The sequence below is a fragment of the Castanea sativa genome, chromosome 2 (genome assembly GCF_040712315.1).
Source record: "Castanea sativa cultivar Marrone di Chiusa Pesio chromosome 2, ASM4071231v1".
In the NCBI taxonomy this organism is placed as follows: Eukaryota; Viridiplantae; Streptophyta; class Magnoliopsida; order Fagales; family Fagaceae; genus Castanea; species Castanea sativa.
Genome location: NC_134014.1, coordinates 36,715,218 through 36,727,633, shown reverse-complemented (window position 1 = coordinate 36,727,633; position 12,416 = coordinate 36,715,218). Strand labels below are relative to the sequence as shown.

At 35.8% G+C, this 12,416-nt stretch overlaps 1 protein-coding gene across 1 annotated transcript; it reads left to right on the top strand.

Annotated features, from left to right (window-relative positions):
- The first annotated feature begins 1,573 nt into the window (after window positions 1-1,573).
- LOC142626265 (protein HYPER-SENSITIVITY-RELATED 4-like) lies at window positions 1,574-6,436 on the top strand. Its single transcript, XM_075800069.1, has 2 exons — window positions 1,574-2,790; window positions 5,483-6,436. The coding sequence occupies exons 1-2, from the start codon at window positions 1,774-1,776 to the stop codon at window positions 5,966-5,968; spliced, it is 1,503 nt and encodes a 500-aa protein (XP_075656184.1). The 5' UTR covers window positions 1,574-1,773; the 3' UTR covers window positions 5,969-6,436.
- Window positions 6,437-12,416: the final 5,980 nt, after the last annotated feature.

Below are 12,416 nucleotides of genomic sequence, written 5' to 3'. Positions count from 1 at the left end.
CTGGTAGCCGAAAATTGACCCATTGAATAAGTTGCTTATTATGCACGTAGTTAAGGAATTGGGACTTGGACTTCCTATGGGCATTGACCAAAAGTCCACTTGCAAATAGGCCATATGAAAGCCCGCTCACAAGAATGGGCCCACATTAATTGATCAGAAGTCAGTATGTTTGAAAATAAATCAACTTCCAATTAAGAACAGATTGTTTATGAATAGTTCAAATTTGACTGGAATGTTTATGAATAATTCAAATTTGACTGGAATGTTTATGAATAATTCAAACTAAGTTTAGGCTCGATTACTAGGTTTATGAATAATTCAAACTAGGTTTATGGATAATTAGGAAACAAGCTAAGTTTAGGCTCGATTACTAAATGAGTCAAACTTGAACATAATAATGTGCTAGTGAATAAGCTCGTAAACGCTCGATTTAATTACATATAATATTATATTTATACATGTACACTTGTCTAAAAAGATATTTATATAAACTTAAAATTAGATTGTATAAGTTTGTCAATAGGTTTATATAATATTAAATCATTATTAATAGCTTATTGATGATATAAACAATCTATTCATAGTAAAAATTAATAGAATTGTGAAGAGGTAAAATAATTTAGCCATAATTTCACACTGCATAATAAAAGAATAAGTTAATCAAGTAGCCCATGAACAAGCTAGAGATTGATCAACAAGAATATGAGTCAAGCTTGAACATAAATTTTTGTTTAATGATGAGCTTGAACTCGGCTCATGTTGAAATAAAAAAATTAATTAAACAAATTTAAAATTTTAATACCCAGCTTGGCTTGACTCGTTTACAACTCTACTTTTAATTTTCATGTCGGTGTTCAATGGTACTGGCACTGCAAGTACGCAATACCTTTTGTTTTTAAGAAAAATGCAATACTAGTTTAGTTTTCCTAGAGCAAGAATATTGTTATCAAACGACACATTCTAGTCTAAAAGAAATGAACATAAAATTAAACAAATCTATTGTTTGGAACCTACACAATCCCTTTTTCTTATATTTTGGCCTCAACTTGAGAGGCCTGAGATCAATTGTCACACTTTTTTTTTATACATCACTCAATCTGTCATACATAGCGTCTTTCATATTGTATACATTAATATTTGTGACCATCCAAGATAATGGTGTTGCTTTGGCTATAGTCTATCCTAATCCATTGGAACAGAAAGTCCGTGCAACTCCTATTTCATGGTTTTTGATTTTCCATCCCATGAATATAGACTAAACCCGTAATTTTCCAAATGCTTTTAGTCATCTAGGTCTTAGATTCAAAATTATGTACTTAAAAGTTAAGTCATAGACCAAGGGTAGACAAGTTTTGTCATCCTCGAAAGCCCAAGAGATCTCAATCTCATTTCTCGACGAAGATTTCAAAGTCTACAAAGTCAACAAATTTTGGAGAGAAAATTACAAACAAAAGAAAAACAACACTGGCTACCTAATCCCGACCGAAGGACGAATCGAACAATGGGTTCTCTATATTTTGGATTTGGAATATTGCGTTGGATTCAACAACCCCATTGCCATTGGCCCCAAAATTTTCTCTGCATTAGTCCAATCTTGCTTTTACATTTATCCTAGGAAAGAAACACAAACATACAATAAACTACTCTCACAAGACAAAAACAAGCACACTATCACCAAGATCAAATTAAAGTCAAAACCAATATTTCTCAAGGCCTAAAACTTTGAGGGCTAATTGGGAAAAAAAAAAAACACGGACACAAAAAAAAAAAAAAATGGAGGCCTCATCTTCTTCTGTAGAAACCAAATTGGCCACAGCAAAGACTGTTCTCTCAGCCGCAGCTTCTGTGGCTGCCACTGCTATGCTTGTTCGATCAATAGCCCAAGATTTCTTGCCCCATGAATTCCAAGGCTTGCTTTTCTCTGGCATCAGAAGCTTCTTCAATCGCTTCTCGTCCCAGATCACCATGGTTATCGACGAGTTTGATGGTCTCATCAACAACCAAATCTACGAGGCTGCAGAGATATACTTGGGTGGCAAAATCTCACCCAACACACAAAGACTCAAGGTGAGCAAGTCCGATAAAGAAAAGGACTTTACAATCGCCATGGAACGCAATGAAGAAGTGATGGATATCTTTAATGGGGTTGAGCTCAATTGGGTTTTAGTCTGTCGCCAAGTTGAGTCAAGAAGCTTTCACAACCCGCGTGATCTCAATTCCGCACTACGCTCTGAGGTCCGATCTTTCGAGCTTACTTTCCACAAGAAACACAAAGACATGGTTTTGACTCATTACTTACCCTACATTGTACAAGAAGCGAAGTCCAAGAAACAAGAAACCAAGTCATTGAAGATCTTCACTGTTAGCCCTGATAGCATGTACGGTAATCTAGCAGACGTGTGGACCTCAACGAACCTTGATCACCCAGCAACATTTGACACGGTTGCCATGGACTTAGAGATCAAGAACTTTATTCTCGAAGATCTTGAAAGGTTTGTGAAGAGGAAGGAGTACTATAGGAAGGTTGGGAAGGCTTGGAAGAGAGGGTACTTGTTGTATGGTCCTCCGGGTACTGGGAAATCTAGCTTGATTGCTGCAATGGCGAATTACTTGAATTTTGATATCTATGATTTGGAGCTTACGGAGATTCAGTTCAACTCGGAGCTTAGGAGGTTGCTCATTGCAATGGCCAACAGGTCCATTTTGGTGGTGGAGGATATTGATTGTACCATTGAGTTTCAGGACCGATCGGCAGAATCAGACTCTTCAAGCCACTCCCAACAGAGACAGGTCAGGTTTCTAGTATGGTTGACTTCCTTTCTTTTTTGTGTTTTAATTTGTGATGCAATACTAAATAATTGGCAAGATGCATAGTTTGATCCATTTCTTTGTGATTTTAATGGAGATGTTTAATTCTGAATTATTTTTATTTTTATTTTTATTTAAAAAACACTATATAATTGTTCCATATGTATGTGTTTTAACTAAATGCTCATGTTTATAGGTCTAGGCCCTTAAAATTAAAGGTAAATATGTTGTTAGTTCTAGATTTTATCTCATAAGTGATTTTAGCCTCTCTCTTTCTTTATTCTTTTTTTTAGTTTAAAGTGATTGTTTTTAGTTTTTTTTAACAAACTTGAAGTGATTGATTTTAATTCCAAACATATATAAAGTGGTCTTTTTTTAGCTTTGATGTGTCTAATGGAGTGATTGTGTTATTATAATGGACTAAAAGAATTCACTTTAAATTTTAGAAATTAAATGACTCATTGACTAAAATTTAGGGATTAATAGTATATTTTGGCCTAAAATGAATATTCTGTCTTAATCTAAAAGCCTTTAAAAAGTTTGCGGAAAAGAGAGGCTATCTAGGAATGTTAATCTTAATCCTAAATCAACATGGAATGATTACAAAGTAATAAAAAGTTGTATAATTGAAGCTTCTCCTCAAATTGATAATTTTGGGTGGTTGTTTCCTTATCCCCTTTTAAGCTCTAGAAATCTGTGGGGTAATGTGTGGTATTATTTCTTTCTTTGTCACTCTCAGGGGAGTCTAATGTGTTGCTATGAAGCCCTATCGGAGGTTTGGCCCTAATAACAAAAACAAACTCAATTTCCTTCTCTTAGCATTTATCTTTGTTGATTCACCCATCAAAACATCTTGTACCCGTATCCAGGAAAACAGTTAAAAAAACCAAACAGATATTGCCAGTCCATATAATAATTGCCTTTCAAAATAAAAATATGGGAAAGAAAAAAGAAAGAAAGAATTAATTGTAGAGTTGTAGTTGGTGGGGTTATAGTATAGATGTGGACAATGGGCTCTGACTTGACTAGCGACTTGAGCCCAAAATAAAGGCACTGTAAATCGCAGTGTCTGGTTGTTGCATAAAGTAAAGTGAGAGAGACGTTTTTGACTTTTTGTTTGTTTGGAATGGAAAATGTGCATTATTTATTCACTGTAGGGTTAACTGGGCTGCAGGCACCACTCAGTACTCAGGCCCATTGTATTAGTTGACCATTAATTGGGTCCTTGTCCAATTGCGTAGGGATTCCTGTGATCTTGTCACGTCATCCCTGAGTGCATCAGACTGGTAGTGAAATTTTTTATATTTTATACTTTGTTTTTTAATTTAGTTTTTGCCCCCAAAGGGATGAGAAGATTTTGTGCCTTTTACTGAACATATATATTTTTTTAGTGTGAGATGTTTTGTTACAAGTTTTTTTTTATATTATTTTTGTGTATAGGTTTTTAAAATCTTTTTTTAATAATTATATTTTTACTCTATTTTAAGAAAAGTCAAATAAATTCATACCAAACACATTTATATATTGAATTTGGTTGTTTGTTTAAAATTAAAGTATTTTATCTTACAAAACGCGATGTCATGAAGTATAATCAATGCTTTATAGGCATTGATCATGCTTCATGAATCATGACATGTCTAAGACTTACAGGCACAATACTTTAAGTGGAATACATTAAATTTTATAATTGAATTTAAACATTGATTATATTGAATTAAATTGACTTTGAAAGATATTACTCTATTTGTTTGTTTCATTGCACACATGTTGCTATAACCAGCCGCATTTCGTTTGTTTTGTATACTTCTTTTTTTATATGAATATTCTGTTTGTTTTAATAACATCATCAGCCTAAGTATGCAAGCAATAGCCCAATAACTTCTCGCAGATTTGTCTTTTTCAATTATAAGAACTCTTTTCATCTAGGATACGTCTCTTTCCTATTTTGAATGGTAAAATACTTCTGGGAGTAGTGCTCGGACTCTTACATAAAAGTGGGTCTCACCATAGTGCCTCCTATGTAAGAGCCCGAAACATTGTTCTGAAATTACTTAAGAATTATCCCCTTGAATGACTAGATTAACTCATATCTTTCTTTCATAATGACTATTTTACTCTTTGAAGTTTGACATGGATAATCCAATTCAGCTTTTGCTCAAAATTTTCAACTAGTGATGCTACTACACATAATTATTTTTGCAATAGTTAAATTGTGAGGTTTTTATTTGTTCTCATTTAGGCTGGTTATTTATATCACTTATCATCTACTATTCATAATTAGGGATGGAGCCATTGGTTAGTCTTGGGGGCCATCCCCCCAAATTTTGAAAAAATAATTAGTATATATTTATACAAGTACTGACCTTAGGAATTTGATTTAATAAAATTACACTTAACTCCCCCTCAACAATATCATTATCCCTCTTAAAGGTCATTAAAAAAATTATGGATCTAAAATCCTAAAATAAAATCAACAAGCCCAAAACAGGAAAAGAAAATAGCCCAACAACAAAATCACCAATAGCAAAACTATAGAAATTTTAGTCCTATCAATCAATTTTATTTTGTGAACATTGTAACTCCAATTCTTGACTTCATCCTTGTTCGCAACTTATCATGTCGGCAACTGTGAATTATTACGTGAATGTATAAATGAAATATTCTATTGTGATAGGTGACATTGTCTGGCCTGCTCAATTTCATTGATGGGCTTTGGTCGAGTTGTGGCGACGAGCGGATTATCGTTTTTACCACCAACCACAAGGACAAGCTAGACTCGGCATTGTTGCGCCCAGGACGCATGGATGTCCACATTCACATGTCCTATTGCACCCCATGTGGATTTTCAGTTCTTGCTGCTAATTATCTTGGGATTAAAGAGCATGCACTGTTTGGAGAGATTGAGGAGGCTATTGGAACCACACAAGTAACCCCAGCTGAGGTAGCAGAGCAACTGATTAAGCACGACGAGTCTGACATTGTTCTTAAGGGATTGATCGAATTCCTCAAAGTGAAAAGGATAGAAATTGAGGAAGCTAAGGCCAAAAAGAACGAAATAGCAGATCAAGGAGGAGATGAAGAAAAGCAAAGTGATCAAGAACATGAGTGTGTGACTGTGAAAGATAAGAAATTAGACACTGACGAAAAAGTTGACAATTAGATTACTCTGATATCAGCATTCTAAGAAGAACTTAGAAAATTAGGCCTAAATTTCTTTTCAAAACATGAACGACAAAAAAGTGAGAGCATGAAGTCTTATTTGGAATATTACATAGATGACTTTTTACAAAGTGGCTTTGAAAAGCAATTGTTTTACGTTGTTTTTCTTGTCGGGGCATGACTCATCTTACAGTGACCACAACCAAGAAGTCATACTCTTCTCATCTATGACTTATATCTAGTGGACGACAAGTTACACTAGTTAATTGCCATGGGGATTTTTGATACCAGCTGAGCTATTTTAAGATTTGATGCTTTCATAGCTGAGCTAGAGACCATCCCAGAGTACTCTGGGATGGTCTCTAGTTAATTATGTTATGATATCCCAATAACATGAGCAGTGAGAGATTTCCTTGTAAGTAATTAAATAACAATTATTTGAGCATGGATAATATCTGTTTAGAAGCTATATTATAATTTCGAATTTTTTTTGGATAAATAATATTTTTGCAAAAGTTTAAATTAGAAGCTTGAGATATAAACCATCAAATTGTAGATTATTGGGAAACATTTTTTTATTTTATGCTTTGTATCTGCCCATGGGATACACAATCTTTGGAGTTTATCCATCCTAAATAAGAGTAAATTCGTCATTATGACATTAATTCTTAAATAGTTTATGTATACAGACTTCACCCAATATTTCAATCTCAAATTTCATGCCACTAATTGAGAGACTCTAATATGTTGGAGAATTATAAGAACTAGTCACAAACCTATACAATGCATGGAAATTTTTAAATATTTGTTTTTTGTTTAATGAAAAATGAAAATAGTAGATGAGACTTATAAGTATTAGTCTCAAATTCTTCATCAAATGGTATGATTATTTTTTAACAAAATATAGTTGATACAATATATTAGATTTTCTAAATTAAACTATTTATATTTGTTATTTGAAAAATTATGTTTTCTTTTTTAAAAGAAACTGTTCATGCAAGTTAGATTTTGGAGATTATTTTGTAAAGATCTCTAAAACCGTAATAGTTCATTTAAACATCATCTTTGTCAAAAATGGTGCTTTAGTATTTACAGGAAAATGAAGTACATAAGAGTAAAGCTGCAAGAGAAATATACACAGATTTTTTTAGCGTGGAAACCCTCTATGTTGGGAGAGGGAGAAAACCACGAGCGGCACAAGCCAGTCGAATATTCCACTATTTTTTGAAAATGGTTACAATGGAGGTATTGTGTTACAATGGAGAAAGAGAGAAGGAAGCAGTGGAGAGAAGAGAAAGAAGAGGTGGGAAGAAAGCTTCCTCCGTAGTATTAAAGTGCGTCTTCTCTTCATTGAGTCATTTTCTTCTTTAACAATGGTGGAAATGGGCATGTGTCACTTTGCCAATAGGTAAGGTGTCACCTTCCCATTGAAGAAAGATAAGGTAGAGTCTTGAAAAAATGGGACATGCATTTGGTGCTTCATTGATAAGTGTGTTTGTGCTTGTACTACATGCAACAATGATTTCCCAAAGCAAATCCAATATGCCCCACTTTTGGGTTTGGTGACCATACAGAAACAAAATGCATTTTACATTTAATTATTATATAAGACAAGATATTTTATAAATAATGTAATGTGTAGTTAAAATTTGTTTCTAGTACTTTTTACAAAAGGTTCATCATTTATACATCTTGTATGAACTAAAGAGAAAGCAAATATATGTAAATCCATAACTTATATTAGAAAAAATACAGAAATTTAATAACATAAAAAATGTAATTCCATTAAGTTACGCTAAGAATGTGACATGATTGTCATGAATCTACTCCTTTCTCTACACAAACTGCTCCTCCAAAGCATCACTGAATTGGACTGAACTAGACCAAAGTGGACTAAATGGACGGAACTAGATTGAGATGGACCAAACTAAATGAAATGGACTAAATGGACCAAAATAGACCTAATTGGACCAAAATTAACCAAATAGACCAAAATGCTACATTGATGTGGCTCAATAGGAGTGTAGCAACCATAAATGCCATGCTTCAACTTTTAAAAATTATATATAGATAATACTATATCCACATTTTTTTGGAAAATAAGAAAGGAGAGATTCAAATTCTGATTCTCCTCATAAAAAGAGAGTAAACAATGACACCATCCTAAATATTAATCGTATAAATTGCCTATTTTTAGTTGTAGATGTCTCATTTTGTCTAAACTCAACACATTATAGGAGAGTAAAAAAAATAATTTTTGTGATTTAGGGCTAGTAAAAGTGAATTTGCTTGAACAATAAAATAAAACAAAAACAAAAACAAAATACAAAAAACAATATTTTACATGATTAAGTTGCGACTCCAAACCTATGTCCATGACTAATGCTAACCAAAATTAACTATCAACTATATATGAATTAGAATCATTTCCAATCAAACCTCACAAACCAAACCTACCAAGTTACATATGTTAGGACATATGTGATTCACTTAATAAGAACATATGTCATTCTTTTATGTAATTGGCTAATCCTTTGACAAAACGCACTTTACTTGTAATTGGGTAAATCTAGGATGTTTTTGATACTTCAAGAAATAAGGTTTCAAGATCAAATGTTAAAGCCATGCAAGTCTGTCCAAGAAACAAGCTGAGAAGTGCTCTTCATTAAAGCTCGACAGCTACATCTATCGAACTTTAAGAAGCTGTTTTAACCCCGTGACTCGACAGCTGCTTGATAGCACCTCAACACCTCTAGCTGTCGAGATTTAAGAAAAACAGTTTTTCAGTACTGTTTTGATTCTAATCCGTGGACATGTCTTTGGGCCTTCTTTTCTCATAACCCTAGACATATAAAATGATTATTTTAAGGGCCGTAAAAGTAAGCACAAGTTGCACTAGCATTGAGCAAAGTCTGTTCAAGCAATTTGTGACCGGAGATAAAGTTTGCCCTAGTTCATATCTTTGTGAAGAAGCTGTTGTGTCTTTGCATTATAGGGTTTTGTAACCAAGCATTTTCTTGTTCTTCATTGTGAGGATGAACTGAAGAACTTTGCAGCCAACATCTTTCTCAAGTTGGTGATTGAAGGTCACGTACTAGGATCTGCGCAATTGGTTAGTCACATATTGGGAGCTGTGCATTAGAAATGAGAGATTGTCACTACAGAACAATTCCAATTGGGTATTGGAGTAAGGGTTCAACTGTAGGTTGGTATAAAGTACTGGGATTCCTTTACTTATAACTGCTTGTTGTGATAATAGTGGATTCTTGGAAGTGATGACTTTAAAATCACCCAGTGGGGTTTTTGCCTTGGAAGTTTTCCCCATTCGTAAACAAATCACTGTATCAAATTTATTTTCCGCTGTACTTTAGTTTATTGGTGATTTATTTGTGCTACCACGCGTTTGCATGTTAAATTGATTAATTAATAAACTTGGCTTATTAATTAATTAATCTATCACAAGGGGTCAATACCTTTTTGGCCTATCAACATAGTTACAAAAACAACACTCACAAAAATGAAAAAAGAAACATAAACTAACAAACCTTGCACACAAACTCACAATTCCAAACTCCAAGTACATTAATAACTCTAGCATAACCAATACACTCAATAAGTCCCTCTTACAAAATTAAACGAGATAAAACGCTCAAATTACTCATCATATAAGCCCACTCCATGTTCTTTTAAGAGTACTCTCTTTGTATGAGAGGACTTGTGAACAAAAGACACTAAACCCTTTGCCCCAATGTTTATTTATAATGCTCTAATTCTATTCTTACATGGACAAGAAATAGCCAATTACTTCTTTAAGAAAGAACTTTCATTCCATACTGAAGAAAATTATTTTTTTTTCTAACCAAAGAAAAAATATTTCCTCCCACACCGAGAAATCTTAAACCAAATCAAACTAAGAATTTGAGGTAATTTCTCACAGTTTTCATGGGCCAAATAAAAAAGAAAAGAAACAACACAAAAAAACATGACTCAATATAAGAAGAATTTCAATAAAACTTCAATACTAGGATGCCAATGAAGCAATAAAATCTCATAAAAAAAATGAAGCAATAAAAAATACAAATAATAAATGTTATATAGAAACATCTGGGGGGGGGGGTAAAAAAATGCTTAAATGCACGTTTGGGCCTTGGATCTAGTTAGTGGGTATAAATCTATTCAATCAGAGTCTTCTTGGCCCACGGGCCAGTCCACACTACAAGGGACCGAGGAGTTGTCCGAGGAGGAGTATCTCCTCGGACAGGCCCAGAAGAGGTCATGGGACTCGCTAAAGGGTTTAGAGATAGAATTTTGGAAGATCTGCTGGGTAAAGGTGTGATCCAAGCACCCGTTAGAAGCAGGAACGTGTGAGAAATATCTGAGAAAAAAGCTGCTACCACCGCATTAAAGGACCTGCATCTACCTCCCTGGTCGCATTAATGGAAAAATGACCTCTGAACAGTAGTATTTAGCCTTCCAGCTATTATTGGAAGACTTTAAGAAGGTGATGGATGGGACAAGTATCTAAGAGAAAGATCTGTGTTACACGTGGATGAAACAGGGAAGAAGAAGAAGGATATAAGAAGACGAGAGAGGAAAAAAGAAGGGGATCTCTCCTTTGGAAGCTAAAAAATTGTAATCTTTTGCTTAGAGAAAGAAAGGCTATACAAATTGTCTTCGGCTTACGTCTAAGGAGGGTTTTTTTTGTCATATTCATCTATTACTTGCATACTACGGCATCCTAGCCTATTTATCAACTTTCCAATATCCCTAACCTACGTTTCAAACCCATACTCTACAAATTTCATTGTATAAGGCTCTTTGGGCCTGAGCCCATCACTCGTTTGGGTCCGGGTACAAATTGTGCACTTACAATTGGCATCGTCTGTGGGAAATCGAGTGTTGAAGGTATTGGAACATGATGGCAGGCTTAGGTTCGCGTCATGCAGAGTCTCAGGGGTCCCAGCGCGAAGATCATTTTAAGTGTCTCGAGCGTCGGAGGGATCGAGAGGGAAGTGTGCGTACACCACACTCTGATGCAAGCCATTTGCGTGGTGGGAGCAGGGCCACTCATGAGGATGATGCTGAGGCCATACAGAGGGAGATTGACCACCTCAAGAAAAAGCTACGTCGTGTCAGACGAAGGCGGGCTTCACCTCCGTCTAATCCTTCCTCTAGGGGGTCACGGGGAAGCAGTTACAGTCCAAGGTCCAAGACTCCCTCTAGCGAAACCTCCTTTTACAAGAAGGATGAGCTTCCAAGTCGTAAGAATAAGAAGTTTCTCTCTAGGGGCTTGGGGAATGATGCTATGAGCCGAACGTTGCACCAACTTTCCAAGTCCCCCTTCTCACACAGGATTGAGAAGGGAAGGCTTCCACGGTGGTTCACTCAGCCCACCTTCACCATCTATAATGGCAGGACAAACCCAGTCGAACACGTGAGCCATTTTAATCAGAGGATGGCGGTACATTCTCAGAACGAAGCCTTGATGTGCAAAGTCTTTCCCTCTAGCCTGGGACCTGTTGCTATGAGATGGTTTAACGAACTAAAGCCGGGGTCTGTCGATTCTTTCATGGAACTCACTAGGACATTCGCGTCTCGATTCATTACATGCAGAAAAGTCCCTCGGCCTTTGGACTCATTGTTATCTATGGCCATTAAGGAGGGTGAGACTTTGAAAGCATATTCTGATAGGTACTGGGAGATGTTTAACGAAATCGACGGAGATTTTGATGAAGTGGCGATTAACACTTTCAAAGTGGGCCTCCCAACTGATCATGATTTAAGGAAATCTCTGACTAAAAAGCCCGTGCGAAGTGTACGTCGCCTCATGGATCACATCAACGAGTACAAAAGGGTTGAGGAAGATCAACAACAAGGTAAGGGTAAGGCGGAGGTTATCCCGTAGGAGAGAAGGGATTTCAGGTCAGACATGTACCATAACAATAAGCCGAGGAGAGATTTCTCTGGGCAATCTGGTTCAGCCACTCCTCAAGTAGTTAATACCGTATTCCGAGAACTAGTGCACCAATTGCTAGAGAAAGTTCGTAAGGAACCCTATTTCAAGTGGCCTTGTAAGATGGCGGGGGACCTTACGAAGCAGAATCAGAACCTTTTTTGCTAGTATCATCAAGATGTGGGTCATACCACCGAGAATTATCGGACCCTTTGGAACCATTTAGAGTAGCTTGTTAGCGAGGGAAAATTGAAGCAGCACCTATATCAACCCAACGAACAAGGAAATCATTCGGGTTCAAACAATCAGAAGAATAACTCATCTCGGTCGCCCTTGGGAACGATTAATGTCATCTTCACTACACCTGGCAGAATCGGTTCCTATCCTATAAGGGTGATGGCGGTGTCACATTCCCAGGACGAAGAGTTTGGCTCGAGGCCGAAGAGGATCAAGGGGAGTACGCCTATTTTGGGATTCTCCAATGAAGATAAGGTTG